This window comes from Chinchilla lanigera, unplaced genomic scaffold (assembly GCF_000276665.1).
Source record: "Chinchilla lanigera isolate Chin_1 unplaced genomic scaffold, ChiLan1.0 scaffold00049, whole genome shotgun sequence".
In the NCBI taxonomy this organism is placed as follows: Eukaryota; Metazoa; Chordata; class Mammalia; order Rodentia; family Chinchillidae; genus Chinchilla; species Chinchilla lanigera.
The window spans coordinates 7,823,343-7,840,153 of NW_004955450.1; the positions used below are offsets into that span (position 1 = coordinate 7,823,343).

The 16,811-nt window shown below is 44.6% G+C and overlaps 1 protein-coding gene across 1 annotated transcript in view; it reads right to left on the reverse strand.

Annotated features, from left to right (window-relative positions):
- Positions 1 to 11,144: 11,144 nt before the first annotated feature.
- The window catches only part of Fem1b (fem-1 homolog b (C. elegans)), a gene marked incomplete at its 5' end in the record, with an annotated part of 12,848 nt that continues 7,181 nt past the window's right edge, over positions 11,145 to 16,811 (reverse strand). The window contains 1 exon segment of the mRNA XM_005393677.2: positions 11,145 to 12,846. Coding sequence (XP_005393734.1) covers positions 11,211 to 12,846 — 1,636 coding nt within the window. The 3' untranslated portion in view covers positions 11,145 to 11,210.

Consider the following 16,811-nt stretch of genomic DNA (forward strand, 5'->3'; position numbering starts at 1 on the left):
CAAGGCCCTGCCCCGCTCTGAAGGCGAGGTCGCTCGGGGAGGAGGGCTCTTTCCTTCCCAATTTACCCATCCGGGACCTGGCCACTCTGTGCTCCCTGTGACATGCCCTCCAAAGGACACAGTCTCCCTCCTCCACCGTTGGCAGGCAGACAGAACCCAAACTTGCCGTCACCTCCAGACTCCCGCAGGCGGGGCCTCGAGCGGGCCCTCCTACCCCTGCGTCCCCACACAGTTCTCCTGCCATTCACAGAACCTTGGAAAGTGTCATTTCCCCAGAGTTGGGGATGCTCAGAAGCAAAGAAGTGAAGAGATGGCCCTGGGCTGGGTGCACGGTAAAATCAAAACGCAGCCGCAGGGTGCGAAGTGTTGATTTCTTCAGCCACACTGTCCCTCTGGCCGGACGAGGAGCTAACTCTCTAACTTCAGACACTGAAACATCACTCTTTACACCCTGTCAGGTCTAAACCTTAGTTAGAATCCCAAAGAAATGGTGGGTCACATTCCAGATCAGCCGTCACTCTTCAGAAGGGGGTATCCTGGCAGAAAACAAGACTGAACCCACCCTCCGGTCTCATCTGACTTAGCGACGCCTTCCTTCCTACCCCTGCAGACTTCAGAGAACGCCCTTACAGAAAACCACATCAGCACAAGTTGGCGTTCACATTTAAACAGCTGCCCGTGCCCAGAGCAGGCTGAGCAGAACCTACCTGTAGGTCAGAGTGCTGCGTGGCGCTCCGGCCCCTCCACACACCCCAGGGTGACACCTAGACCGAGTACAGGGTCAGAAGGTGCAGGGGCCGGGAAGCCTGCGCCTCCCAAGTCCTTGGCCCTTGCCTCGTGTCTCTCCTTCCTCTCTGTTGCCTCTTATCAAGTCTTCCGGCCTGGACCCTTCACTCTGAAGTACAAATGTCCAGGACCGGCCTTCAGCAGGCCTGGAAAGGCCAAGCACTCTTTTGCTGTCCTGCCTGGACATCAGCATCACTTGGAGGCTTTCAAAGATGTGACACAGGGCCCCAGTCCTAGGGGTCAGGCGGGATTGGCGGGAGAGGGGCCAGGGCATGGCCTTCGTTTGCTTCACACTCCCCCAGGTAACTTACGCTGAGAGGTGAGCCCAACTGCAGGTGAACAGAGCGCGAAGGCTGAGGGGTAACGTGCCGAGGGCTCTGAGACGCAGACCCGCACTGCTGTCCCGGCGCCAGTCCAGCTCTCGGCGAGTCTCAAGACCCTCAGCAACAGCAGAGCTCCTGGGGTCCTCAGAGCCACACTCGCCGTGGGTGGGAGGGGAAGAACAGCAGCCGTGGGAGACAGTTCTGCCATTCCAAAGCCAGCAGCCCAAAGTTCAACCTTGAATCAACATTAAAATCCATAGTGTGACTCACAGATGTTATCAAGCGTGCACATCTGCTAGTTAATAATTATTTAGATGGAGCTAAGGGCTAAAGCCTGGGTTAACAGGAAATACAACTGACTTAACAATGGCTCAGTCTTTGAAGAGCACCGTGGGCCCAACCTGGACACCACTCTAAGCAAGCTGCTGCAGTTCCTGCGGCCACACGACCGGTAAGACATCCTCAGCAAACCGCAGCGCACAGCGGAACACACCCGGGCGAGGTTTCACTTGTACACCAATTACCCACAGAGGGGGACTGGGCCCTGGTCCGCCACTGTCAGGGTTTCTAAGTCCTGGGCTCGCTGTGTAGCAGAGGAGACAAGTATCCAAGCAGGAGTTGTGGAAAGAGATGGGTAAGATGTCCAGGGTGGGTTTGAGGCTGACTCTGGACTACGGAAGGAGACCTCCACAGATGGGTACGGTCCTTGGAGAAGATGCAGGATTCCAGGGCAGGGTACAGTGCCCTGCAGGAGGCAGGACTCGGTGGGCTGTCCCCGGGGTCAGGCCAGCTGGGAGCTGCAAAGAACAAATCGTGCCAAGTTTCTTCTTTGCAGCCTTAGATGGTGTGGGCTCCCAGACTCCAGGCCAACCGTGCCTCCGAGGGTGTCCAGAGCTGAGCTCTGCAAGTGCCGCCTCAAGCAGAACCACAGGCCCTTCAGCTCCGGCACAGGGCTCCCAGGCCCAGGCTTATAAGAAGTCCTAGGCTGTAGCGTGCCAGCACCCTTGGTCTTCAGCCATCTGTCACACAGCCCATCTCGGCGGCCCTTAAGCAGTACATACCCAGCTGAAGCTCCCAACCTGTACCTTTCCAGGGCACACAGAGGAGTTCGCGAGCTTTCCTTTTGTCAAGGAAGGTGGTGCTTCATGAGCCAGGTACCGTGTGGAGGGGCAGAGTGCTAGAGACTGGGCCACAAGGGAGCGCTGCTGGGTGATGGTGCGGGTGACCCTCCCGGAGAAGCGTGCAAGAGCTGCCATGAGACTCGCCACTTGAGTCTTCCCCTGGCCTCAAGCCCCGGAATGCCAGGCAGCCTGTAATAGGACGAGCCGACTTCATGGTGCTCCTGTCCTGGCATGAGTACTGACGGCCCGCCCAGCGGGAAGGGGCCAGGTCACCACACCTCAGATGTGCCTCTGGCGCCCGGACGTGGCTACCAACGGAAAGTATTTCACTCAGCATCCGGCTATGCACGCTCCTTACAGCTCTTTCTTCTGCACTGCTGCTTACGATTAAAAACAACCCCCAAATCACCTTTCCCTTAAAGAAGCATCCACCAGGCCCTTCGCAAAGGGCAGACAAGCCTAGCCATCCACAATAAGAGCCGCAACACGCTTTTGTGGCACGGAGTGGCTCGCCATGAGGCTGAAGCAGGGCCGAGGCTCCCACTCGAGGTGCAAACAAAGGGCGAGGAGCATCACACCCAAGCTCTGAAACCTCAGCAGGACCCAGGCGAAGCAGCGCCTGGCACGCTCGTCGGGCTCCAGGAGCGCGGTGAGCAGATTCTCTCTTATAAAAGGAGGGCACCACGCCGCCAGGCGCTCATCCTTTCTCACCAGTCTTGCGTGTCCTTTGTTTGCATCTCTCATACTGCACGGAAACAACAGAAAACATGCAGCAAGTCAATGATGTTTTCTGCAATTTTCAGAAGGCAGCCCAAACCAGAATTTATTTTAAAAATACATTTTTATTAGAGAAATTAAAACCTGAGGGAAAAACAGTACATCAGCCAAGCCGGTCAACTAGCTGGTGAGGAGCCTATCAAGGGACCTAGGCAGGGACCGTCCCTAGCGCAGGACCTGGTACACAGGAGGTATGCAAATAGCACTGATTTCCAAGTTGCTCCTACCAGTTCAGGCAAGTTCCTCGCCGAAGGAATGAGCACAACAAATTTTAAAAGCACAGGCAAATCCGAAAAATGTAATTTGGCCTAAACATGCCCACCAGTAAGATCTTATGAACCACTGAAATCCATCTCTCTTGCACTGAAATTACCTAGGTCGAGTCCTGTACGCGACTGTCAACAGTCTGGGTCATGTTACTTTAATACAACAGCTATTGCTTGAAATAAAGAAAACACACGCGAGGAAGCCTGTCCGGATGTTTCTGTCGGGCAGTATCCCATCGGAGACCGGAAGCGAACGGCTTACGCTGCCTCACGGTGAAAACAACAGGGGCCCACCTGCAGCCCCGATGTGTGTGACCTTGGGGACACACAGCCCTTCTGTCTAAACCTGCATCCTCAACCAAGACGGGCCAAGGTGACACCGAAAGGTTTTGCAGATCTTTCTGTAGACTGGACGGTCATCCCATATCTGAACCTGAGAACAAATGTGTGCCCAGAGTGGGTGCCAGTGCCACCAGCACCTTCACACACTGCTGGCGATTTTAACCACTACAATTAGGTAAAAGAAAGAGGAGGTCTGAATACCGGGAATGAGAGGGCAACGCTGCTACCTGCAAATGATGATCAGTATTATCTGGGGACGGCCAAAAGAAACAACTAAAAAAATAAAAGTTTTCAAAGGGAAATCCATTAAGGTGCCTTTATAAAAACATTAAAAATTTATAAGCATAAAACAAACCTAATTATGGTAAATACAAAATATATGTAATTATACAATGGAAAATAATGAAAAATACCTCAGCGGAGTATGGTGGCACACAGCTGTAATCCCAGCACTCTGGAAAGCTGAAGTAGGAGGGCGGCGAGGTGAGACCCAGCCTGGGCAATGTAGTGACTTAGATGGACCCTGTTTCAAAATAAAAAAAATTTCAAAGGGCTAGGGATGTAGCTCAGTGGAAAGGCCCTGGGCTCAATGCTCAGTATCCCCACAGAAAATAAATCAGTATCAAGAAAAGTAATTAAAAATTATAAAAGCTTAAAAATCTCTAAACAGAGAAATAAAAGACAAGTAAATAGAGATACCTTTCTTCCTTTGTTTCTTTGTCTTGAGACAGGGTCTCACTATGCAGTTCAGCTGGCCTTGAACTCACTGTGTAGCCCAGGCTGCTCTCGATCTTGCGAAGATCCTCCTGCCTCAGCCTCCCCAGTGCTGGGATTACAGGTGTGCACCACCACACCTGGCTCTGAAATACCTTTCTTTTGGATGAAAAGGCTCAGAAATGTAGACGCCAGGTCTCCCTAAATTAGTCTGCTGATTCACTGCTGAACAAAATAATCTCTTAGCATAATGACACCAAAATTCATCTGGAAAAAAATATATATACAATGAAAAAAATGCTGTATATATACTTTTGGCAGGTGCCCACCCCAAAAAAAGACAAATATAAGCCCAACAGAGAACATTTAACATTTACCAGGCACTTCAGTGGATGTCGGGCAATGTTTAGGCATTTTAATTATCTCATTTGCTCATCACAATCCAAATAATACAGTATTAATGTCTGAATTTACAAAGCTGAGGCTCGGAGAAGTAACCTGCCCAAAGTCACAGAGCTACGGAGTGGCAGAGCCGGAACTTGATGGCAAACAGTATTCCTCAGAGCTCTGCACTTCCCAGATTAATAGACTGGAGAATCCGGAAAAAGATCCAACTACATTATGCGGATTTCATTTATAATTCAAATCAATAGGAAATAATTAAGAGGTCCCTGACTAGCGGGATATTTTCATCAAAATAAATTCGTGATTGATCAAAAATTTAAAACAAAGAAGAGGAAGAAAGAGGTAACAGAAGCCATGAAAGCTTCCTAATTTCCGAGAAAATATTGGTTAAAAAAAAAGTAAGATGTTATGGTCCCGGAATAAAGACAGTCTGACAAGCAGGACACAAAACTCAAAATCCATGTAAAAATTATGATAAAATTGACTACAGAAACACGTTCACTTTCTCCTGTAATCCCAGCTACTCAGGTGGCTGAGGCAGGAGCATCACAAACTCAAGGCCAGCATGGACAGCTTTGAAAGAACCTGTCTCAAAATAAAAAGCAAAAAGAAAGGCTGGGGATATAGATCAGGTCAAGGCCTCGGATTCAATCCCCAGATAGACAGATATATAGACAGACAGATAAACAGACAGATCTGACATAAAACTATCACATTTAAAGTACAAATAAAGCCAAAAAGAGTTTCCTTAAGCTTCCACAGGATCTCAAATAAGAAGAAAAAGTCAAGCCAAATGCAAACAAAGGGAATACAAATGGTGGATAAATATGCAAGCGTTCAACCTTTCTTAAGAAAGGAACACAATCAAAATTACAAACCACTGATTTTCCATTAATCACCATGCAAAAACTAAATGATGAGGTAATTATGAGATGTCAGGAAAGGAAGAGGGAGATGAAAAGCAATTTGATAATCACTGTCAGGACTCTGAATACAGCCCTTAACCGAAACTTCCAGTGCCAGGAATGGATCTGGTGAATGACTATTATACACCAGTTACTTGGAATATCAAAAACTGAAGACCCAGCCAGGTGCGCTGATGCGTGTCTGTAATCCCACAACCCCGGGAGGCTGAGGAAGCAGGTCAAGCCGGGGCAACTTACCAAGACCCTGACTCAAAATGTGAAGGCCTGGGGTTCAATCCCCAGCACACAAAAAAAGACCCTGAAAACCCAAAGGTCTATCAAAGGTCTATCAATAAGATCTAGTTAAGTAAATTTTAAGTCCATCATAGAATTCAATGCTGTAGTTATTTTTTACAGATCTATACAGGGCCAGCGATGTAGGTGGGTGGTAGAGAACTTGCCTAGCATGCATAGGTGGTGTGCTCAAACCCCACCCAAAAAAAAAAAAAAAATCTAAAAAGTAAAAATATCTATATATAATAATTAAAAATAATCATTAAATTGGAAGGATAAAATCCATTTTAAAAAGAGAAATACATATACGCACAGAAAAATTCTAGGAAGCCACTAAAAAACCTATTAGTAGTGACTGCCTCTGCAAATCCAAATGGAAAGTGGAGAAATGGGAAAAGAACTTCGCTTCTTCTTACTGCTTGGATGTAATATCTGAATTTTCCCCAAACACATGTATAACTTCAAGCACTTTTTTAAAAAGGAACTCCACAAAAAATCATCTCACACTGAATAATAAAGACACAAACTTCCAGATAGTTTTTTCTTTTCAAACATTTACTGAACACAAACACCACTTTTCCTTTTACACAGTAAGATCATTAAGTTTCAGATTAGCTGAGCTATGAGGACTGTCAATTGCCATGAAATTAAAAATGATTCTACATGTCAAACTCAAATGGAAAATGCCATGCAATATATAAATCACTAAGAGACCTCCGGTGTAATCAGCAAGTTTACTATGTTTATTAAAGTCACATAAATGGTTTGACAAAAGTGCACAATAGAATGACATCACTGGTTTGCTATAAATCACAGTGAATTACTAGAATACAACAATGTAGTCCCTCTACACAGAGGTGAGTATTAGAAAGGGCAGGATCTTTGCAATGGGTTAGGCCAGTCAGGTTTTACTCCACCACGTACCTCTGAAAAGACTGGTTAGGAAAAGCCGAGGCTTTTCCCCTCATTTCTTCTCCTCCACCAATTACTAAGCAACCATGAAAAGGCCATGCACAACTTTTACAACACCTGATAAAAAATAGACACGAAAACCTGTTCACTGCACAACGTGGCAAGCTTGCATCTTCACTCCTTGTTCTGATTAGGTCACTCATCACATGACTCACCCCTAAAGGAGAAGCTGTAATTTAGCAATATTCACCCGTGCGCACACGTCAAGAAACACCCCACAACTACCCAGTCACTGTCCTCCCCCTATACAGTAACACAAAGGTACACTCCATAAATCTAGGACCAGAGCACACTTACTTTACAGTGTTAAAAATGAACATACCATTATCAGAACAGCGTCTGCTTCAGGTCCTATATGGGGGGGGGGGCGGGGTGCGGGACAGCCCAGCTCATCTGAAAGCTTGGGTGAGTCTAACGGAAGGGTCTCCGAAAGCCCTGCGAGGTGGTGACAGACATGAGGCACTTACTACTCTCACGAGATGACCTCCAGAACAAAGCTGTGCATTTTCAGAGGAGGAATGAACACAGCTTAAAACCTTGTGGACTAAAATTTTTAATAGAGCAAAAGGCAGAGTTTTGTGTTTTACTGTTACACATATAGTCAGTAAGAAACAACGACGTTCATTGCTGCACTGACGTATCTGGCTGGCCTGAAAAGGAGTATTTCAGCTTTACAGAAAACCGAAGAGCTAGGCCTTAGACTTCCATCCCTCTACTCGCTAAACAGCTGGCTGCTGTAACCCGAGGCCCAGCAACTCACTCCTCATGCCACCCCACCCCAAAAAAAAAAAATTCTCCTGCTTGAGTAATCTAAAGTAGTCTTGCTCACAAAGTAGCTGCCTCAGCTATGGTGAAAACTTAACAGGATGCTGTTCTCCTGAAACTTTTTATTTTCAAAAACATTTATCAAACAGAGTCGGCATTTAGCGAGCTGCTGCCTCCAAATCTTAATCTTATTTTCAAGTAATGCTGTCAGACCTAAATCCTCACAAGACTGACTGTGAGTCAACTATTAGTAAAGTGAGACAGAACTCGTCTCAGAAGCAAACGAGACCAAAGCTTGCCCGCGCCTCCTCTGGTTTGTCTGTCTCAAGTTCCCACACCGAAGCCCCGCTGGGCTCCATCCAGCCTTCCGGGGTGGACCGGACGACACAGTGCTGTCAGCTCAGTCCTTATTAAAAAGTCCTTCCACTTATGATCCCACCTATGATCACAGGGTTTGTAGAGGGAAGCATCCACCTGAGCCTGTAGTTACTCCAGATTTATATGACAATTCCCAGGCAGGACACGGAAGTCTTGGGCAAATCCGTAACGCTAACCAGGAAGAGTTACAATTCAAAGCCTGATCCTATCAGGAATAAACACCAACCGTAAAAGTGGCTGTGAACTAAAGACGGCTTAGTGTTCTTAGTGAGCCGAGATACACAACTATCACCTTTCTTACCTGTTTATTTTCCTTTTAAAACATTATGTTTATGAAGGATTTGGCTAACCATTTTTAAATAATTCTACAAAAACAAATGTAAAAAAACAGGCAAGTACGTGGATCAACTGTTTCAAGAATGGCTTTATCGTTCATAATGGATATTTGGATTGCTACTACAAGACAGAAGTAAATCCTTAGCAAGACAGTGCGCAGTGTATGACTATAGGTTTTTAAAACTCCAGCTGCTGCAAGCGGAGTTCATGTTTGTTCTGCTGTCTTCACACTTCTCCAGCTTTGTCAGTGTTTCAACCAGCAGGGCTTTCTCCGACACCCAGTCTTCCCTCCTGAACTGTCATTAAGCTGATGTGTGCATATGTACATATAATTATCCTCATTTTATAAATGAGTAATGTCTAAGACAGTGCTGGCCCTGGACAGCCACGGGGATGAAATATGCTATTAAAACATGCAACGTCACCTGATACTTTAAGTTTGGGTGTTTACAAATCATATACGTTAAAAAAGGAACCAACTGAACACCGAGTGTCGAGCCCTTCCTCACACCGTCAAGTATGCAGGCCTTGTAGTTTGAAAGAGTCTGACCTGAGCCGTGAAAGCCACAGTTCACTCACCCGGAGGAAGTGTGTTTTCTCTTTCAGGCCACTGAGTGTTGCCAAGAGAAAGTTAAGAGTATTTCTTTGATTCACACCAGGAAGATCAAGGTCAGTAATACCCAGATTAGGGTGTTTTGGTTATTTTGATTTTTTTTTTTTTTTTTTTTGGGGGGGGGGGAAAGGGTCTCACTATGTAGTTCTGGCTGGCCTCAAACTCACAGCAATCCTCCTGCCTCAGCTTCCTAAGTGCTGCGATTTCAGGCTTAAGCCATGTGCCCAGCCAGGGCTCTTTTTACCACCTCCCTTTCGGCCATCCTGAAAACCCTCCTCTTAAAATCTCAGGTTGGGCAAACAGAAATCTATTACCATGATAGAATTTACCATCAAAGCATTCCTAGCTGAAGCAGGAAGACACACAGTAGAAAAACAGCAACTATATCATACATCCTTGGGGGAAGAAGCTTTTTAAAAGACTCCCCTTCCACCCAGCAAAGCATTTCATCTCATGGGGTTATCTCTACTTAAGGCCCTAAGGTGCTGATTTTGGCTTGGTCATTGTTTTAACACTGAGCCAACTGCAACCTTTCCCTTATATTTTACAAAGCAATATGCACACGAGATGGTAAGTGAAATCTTGTGTTTTACAGTTTATATTTAATGTTGCTACATCATTATAATGCTTTTCATTTAAGGGAAAAAAAGTTGCAGGTCTTCGCTTACAGTACCATGCACTAGGAGTAGCTAAGGCATTCATTTGGCACTACAGAGAAAATCAGAGACGGCTAGCTTTACTCTCATTACCTTTTTCACATCAACAGAAATAGGCATGTACCTTTTGCTTGAATTCCTGCTATTCTTTAATCACAGAATGCTCTTTTAGAGTGATAGTTTAAAATGTTACTGTTAGAACAAGAAAACGTAAAGACCTCTGTGCAGCCTGTCGGAATAACTGACATCTTGGTGGAAAATTTTGCAGCTCCATCAAAATAACTGACAAGTAGCGTTAAGAATTGTTTTCATCATCAAAAACAAATATATATATATATATATATATATATATATATATATATATCAGACTAGTGATTTTTTTCTACCTCTTATAATGGACTAAAAAGTGAAAAAAAAATTTTTTTTATATCCTGGCTCCTTCTCATCAGTCATGAACACCTTACTAGGGAAGCACAATGCCCTCTGGAAAAAGTTTCCAAATTTAACAGCTATAACGCAAGAAGAGATGGAGAAGGAACAAAAAGAGAATGCACGACCATATCATGACAGCTTGTTTGGTAAGAAAACACAGCATTCATGTCTACCTGTCTATGAAGTGAGTCAAACACAGCTGGCTGCAACTCAGATGAATTACATTAGAACAGAGACTTTGAAATTCAAGCCTACCAGGGCGTGGTGGAGCATGCCTGTAATCCCAGCACTCGGAGGCTGAGGCAGGAAGATCGTTGTGAGTTCGAGGCCAGCCTGGGCTACAAAGTGAGCTTAAGGCCAGCCTGAACTGCATAGCAAGACCCTGTCTCAAATAGACAAAACAAAAAAAAAAAAAGAAGAAAAATTCAAGCCTAGAGGCAGAGTCCCTCAAAATTCTGAGAAGACTGGTGTAAGATTGTTACCACTTGGAACACACTACACGGCACAATGCAATGGACTGAACTTTTTAAATGTGCAGCTATTGTTAAACCAGAACTCTTTTCAGGCTACTCTGTAGCTGTATTTTTTAGGTCCTCTGCCATTCAGATGTGTTGTCTCCTTCCACACACACACGATGGAACAGCGAAGACTACAGCACTATGCCGTGTGCACAGCACCTGGCCCGCCCATTGCTTTGAGCTTCCTTTTTGGTTCTTTTTCTTCATGAAATCCTCAGACTGCTGCATGGAAAACAACTGACATAGGCTTAACAGAAATACTATTGTAGGCAGCTGTTTAAAACATTATGAACTTCAAATCATAAATGTCCCTTATTACATAAACAAAGTAGTATATCTGTTTCTTCAAAAAAGGACAGACAAATAAGAAACTGACAGTCACACCCCTCAGAGTACAGTTACACCTAAACAATGTGGCTTGGCTTAAAGTGTGTCGAATCAATCACCCTGTGAGGCAAGAAGCCAGAAGACAGAACAAGCGGAGGATGGGCTGAAAGGAAGGAGGGTGGAAAGAAAAGCACAATTTATGAACACATAATTCTATTGTCTGTGATTAAAGTCCTTTACTTTTTAGCACCACATTAAACGATTTTATACATCCAGTCACTTAATGAAATCCAACAAACTCTTCAAGAGTTCTGGGGATCTGGTCTTGGTAGTTAATGTCATTGGCCCGAACTGCTCGGGCAGCCAGGCACTTGAGACTCATCTTCATTTGAGTTTTAAGCAGTATTTCCGACACCCCGGTTGTACTTTTGTCCAGCGGGGTCTTGTTCTGCTTATTTGTCATGTCAGTGTGAGCGCCTGCTTCCACCAGGCTGATGATGATAGAGTGCAAGGTCAAAAAGTCACTGATGGGCCTGTTGTACTGGACAATGATGTGAAGGGCACTGTTGCCCTCATTGTCCACGGCGTTCACCTCAGCGCCGCAGTCCAGCAGGAGCTTGGTGACCAGTGCGTTGGGGAAGCTGCAGACGTCATTCGTGTGGAAATCGTCGACGGGGGTGTTCGAGTTGACGGCTAGATGCAGCAAGGAGAAACCTTCACGAGTTCTGGGGTCGAGGTGGATCAGGTTGTAGATCTGCTTGTTAATCTTGCACTGATCCTCCTCACTGCACTGGGTTTTGGTAGAAATGCACACTAAATACAGGAAGGTGTAGAGATTACATTCATAGTTGTCCATGGCACTATGGACATCAGCATCGGGGATATTTTTTACCCTGTTCATACTCTGTTCTATTTCCAAGACGCTGCATCGCAAGACACACTCTATGTCTGGGGCCTTCACAGTTTCGTTCAAATGTATCATCTGGGAGAAAACTTGAGCAAACCGCAGCAGATCCTTGTGGGTATTCCTATTGCCCTTCTGCCTGAGGTGCAGGGCATGAAGCCACAACTTGATACACTGCTCAAATTCCATGTTATCTGCATACACAGCGCCCCTGTAAATGATGGGATGGGAAACATCGATGTTGTCAGCACCTAAAATCCGCTCCCGAACTATAAGGCCTTCCATGTGAAGAGCATCTCTGTCCTGCCGAATGGACTCCAGTTCCTGAGGGTTTCTACATTCAGTTCTGTTCCCGTAGGCATGGATTGGGGGGAGAACCTCTTTCTCAAGAATGTTATCACCATCCTGAAACCTCTCCAGCATGGCTAAGTATAAATAGTGGTACGTCTTCATGATGTCATAGTTCTCGCGGTCATTTGCAAAGGAGGCACCCAGGAGTTCCAGAGCTTCAATCCGACTTCTTCGGTCGCAGTCAGCATGTGACAGCAACAGTTCCACGACGTCGGCTTTACAGCTTTCGGCAGCTACCTTCAGCGGCGTCATCCCATGGCCGTTCACTACGATCGCCGCTCGCCATTTGATCAGCTCTTTCACGATGTCGATATGCCCCGCCTCCGCTGCGAAGTGCAACGCCGTGGCTCCACAGTGCGCTTTGGCATTGGGATCAGCGCGCTGTTCCAGAAGGTACCTGACCACGTCGGTGTGTCCCTTATACGCTGCAATCATCAGGCAGGTGTTGTCATACTTGTTGGCGATGCTGATGTTGGCGTTGTTCTCGACCAGGTATTTCACAATGTCCAGCCTGCCGTCGAAGCACGCTGCCCGCAGAGGGGTGGAGTTAGTTACTGTGGTGTGGTTCACGTTGGCCCCGTGGCTGACTAGAAGTTTGACAACTTCAAAATGTCCTGCTCCTGCAGCACACCAAAGAGCAGTGGCACCATCAATGACATACCTACATGTGAAAAGAACAAACAGTTAGAGGATGGAGGCCACTCAGCCCGGACGCATTCATCCGCGCTGACCGAGAACTCCCTCCAGAACACTAACATCAGTTTTGGTGAAACATGTACTGCATAGTACTTGTAACTAGTGTAAGCACAATAAATGTATCATTATCACTTTATTTCTAAAGTACACATTTTTAAAAAACTAAAAATCACTCCCTTTCTAGTAGGAACAGTGAAATCTCAGAAAACACAGGAAGTATAAGAAGGCTGTAACCTTGCACTCAGCTGGCACACTGCTCTTAACATCACAGCCCACCCCGCCTTTGGCCCCCAGATAACACTTTCTCTCAATCTGGACAGCAACCCCAGTCCCCACATTAACACTGTGTTAGATTCTGCTTTAAGAAGAAACAATGAAGCAGATAATCTTGCCCTAAAGTTCTCTCAATCAAAACTATACTTACTCCACTATAGCAGAGAGAGTGAAACAATTACTCTTCCATACCATGTAACAATGTGGAGCAAAAGCAGCCGGGGAAATCTAGCACATATAACATGGCATTTACATACCTGTCTGCAGGGTTAGAAAGAAGATACCAGTTACTCCTGGGGAGGCTGTGCTCTAAATGTCAAGATACATTACCTTTGGGGGAGGTACTGAATCAAACTCAGATCACTCTGTAAAATTTTATGCACTTATAATGAATGCATTTTTCTGAGTAGGTTATCCCCCATGTGAAAAGTTTTAAAATATATATGTGTACATGTGTATTTGTATATCCTGTGTATCCATGTGTATTCCTGAAGCAAACCATTATAGGGAAAAATATTAACAGCAGGAAAAAACTAGTAATTTGGAAAAACCGAACAGGTATCTTCCCTGACATGACTGGGCTTTGTGGCTTCAAATTCATCACGTGCTTACTGAACATCTTATGTGTGCTACGTGTGCCACTTAACACACAAAATTAGTCTCCTGCTAGGAGGCCGATCTTTTCCAACTTTCCACTTTTAATTTTCTCTCCCATCTCATTTTCCCAACTTAACCCTACTGACCATAAGACCAAAAAAAAATAGGTATTTGCTGAACCTTCGGATCTACAGTGCAGGAAAAAGTAAGTATACGTGGAAAAGTTAAGAGAAAAAGTCAAAATGCATCACTCACTAGAGCAACTGAGCAGGAAAACCAAAAATCTCAGTGGTGAGCTGTGCGCTCTACAAACTTGTATTGTAACCCAGGTCAAACCTTATCTCCCATGCGGACAAAAAAAAGAGTACAGCTTCTCTGGTTCTATGGCTTAAGTGCGATGGCACCTCCCACATCCGAATGTTTCCATGTGCTGGTACCTGGGGAAGAGACTTTGAGAAGTGCCTGGACCCTGGGGCTCCTCCTCCCGACAGAGGCAGAGATGACTCACCCCCTTTTCCAGAGAAAGCAGCCCTCACCAGAAAGCGGACCTGCTGGCACCTTGGTCCTGGACCTTCCAGCCTCCAGAATGGTGAGAAATAAATGTCCACTCTTTATAGAATTTCAAGGCTTGTTTATTTTGTTATAGCAACACAAAGTGGACTAAGACATATAAATACTATGTTTCAATCCTAGTTAACCCCACCACAAAAAAGCCATCCTTTATCACCTTTGCTGAAAATACTTTATAACAAATCAAGCAATTACTTAAATTTCAAACACTGACACAATGTTTCTAAGCAAAAGCCTAGTGGGTAGCCACAGTTACCTATGCGGAGGAGGTAACTGACTAGAAAGAGGCATGAAGCCAGGCACCCTGGCACATGCCTGTAATGCCAGCACTGTGGGAGGCTGAAACAGGAGGATGCCAAGTTTATTCTGTCTCAAGATAAAAATAAAATGTAGCTCAGAGAAAAACCTGAGTTCAATCGCAGTATGGGAAAAAATGGGTAGGGGCTTGAAGATACTAGAAATTCCTTTATGTGTGGGGCAGCCAGATGGGTAGGGATTAGGGAAAAATGTTTATCAAACTGAACACTTAGGGTCTGTGTACTTTATTGTATGTAAAACAGAGCTCCAAAACGTTAGGAGCTTTCTGAAGTTTCTTTTTAAATTTTTTTAATGCTACTTGGTCTGAGGATAATGCCATTTGGTTTGGTCAGTGGCAGAGCACTTGCTAGCCATGCACAAAGCCCTGAGTTCAACCCCCAACACCACCAAAAATGTGCCATTTAAATGTTCAGAGTTTCCTGGTTTGTTTGGTTTTTTTTTAAGTGAAGAATCACTAGGGCTGGAGCTGGAGCTCAGAGGCAGAGTGCTCATCTGGTATGCAAGACCCTGGGTTTAATCCCCCAGCACCAGTAAAGTAACATAATACAGCCATGATATGTTTTAACAGTTCTAAGTAGTCAGGCATGGTGGCGAACGCCTGTGATCCCAGCACTCAGGAGGCTGAGGCAAGAGGATTGCTGCAAGTTCAAGGTCAGTCTGGGCTACATAATGAGACTGTCTCCCAAAAAAAAAAAAAAAAAAAAAAAAAAAAAAGTTCTACTAGACTTTTGCGAACAGTTTGGTTTAATTAAAATTTACTTATTACATTTTTGTCATGATTACATATGAAGTTCAATAAAAAGTATTTCACTAAAACTACCATTTGCAACAATATCAGAAAAATATGAATATCTAGTAACAAACCAATGAATAATGTGCAAGACTTACACACTAGAAACTACAAAACAGTCCTGAGATATATAGAAGAAAACCTAAAAAACAGGAAACTAATCTGTGTTCTTGGTTTAGGAGACTCAATAGTGTTCAGATGTAAATCCTCCACAAAAATCTCCTATGTATTTGATATATTTCAAGTCAAAATCCCAGCAGGTTGTGTGTGTGGGGTGTGTCACATGCACACGGTACAGAAAGTGACAGGTCAATTCTAAAAAGTGTATGGAAATGCAACCAAGATAATCTTGAAATAAAAATCAAGTTGGAGAACAAGATAATGCAGACAAGTGTATCCCTGGTACAAGGACAGAACAATGCACCAACGGGACAGCAATAACAACAACAAGCTCTAGCAACAGACACCATACAGAGTCACTTGGCTTATGGCAAAGCACCGGTGAAATTCAGGTGGAAAGAATAGTTTTTTTAGTAAACAGTGCTGAAGCAACTAAGTAATCTATACAGGAAATTAGCCCTGACTCCCACCTCACACTATATGCAAAAGTTATGGCAGTAACTGGGTAAGGTGGTGCACACACGGGAGGCACAGGCACCACAATCACAAGTTCAAGCCCCGTCCACACAACTTAGCAAAACACTGACTCAAAATTCAAAAAAGGGGATCCAGGCGTGGTGGCACACGCCGATAATCCCAGCACTCAGGAGGCTGAGGCAGGAGGATCGTTGCAAGTTCAAGGCTGGCCTGAACTGCATAGTGAGACTCTGTCTCAAAAAGACCAAAAAAAAAATTCAAAAAAGAAAAAAATTTAAAAGGCTGAAAGTGTAACTCATCGCAAGGTGTTGGGCTCAATCCCAAGTACCAGTGGAAAACAGTTATAGTAATGTACAACTTCAATGTAAAACGCAAAGATTAAGAGTTTCTTTGAAAAGGTAGACTATCTTAATGGCTTTGGAATTAAACATGATTTCTTAAACAGAATCTTAAAAATACATATATTAATCATAAAAGAAAAATAGTATTGTATTTCTTTAAAATGAAATTCTAATTATCAAAAAACATTACTGTATTCTAAAATGGAATAGGCAACCCTCTCACTGGGAGAAGTTCCTGCAACAGATACAGGGGACAAATCAAAAAAAAAAAAAAAAAAAATCAGGCAACCTATTTTTAAGAAATGGGTTAAAAGACTAACAAGTCTACTTCACAAAATACCCAAATGGTCAGTACACAAAAATGCTGAAATAATTTGTCACCAGAAAAATGCAAACTAGGGGCTGGGGATTTAGCTCAGCGGCAAAAGCGTCTGCCTGGCAAGC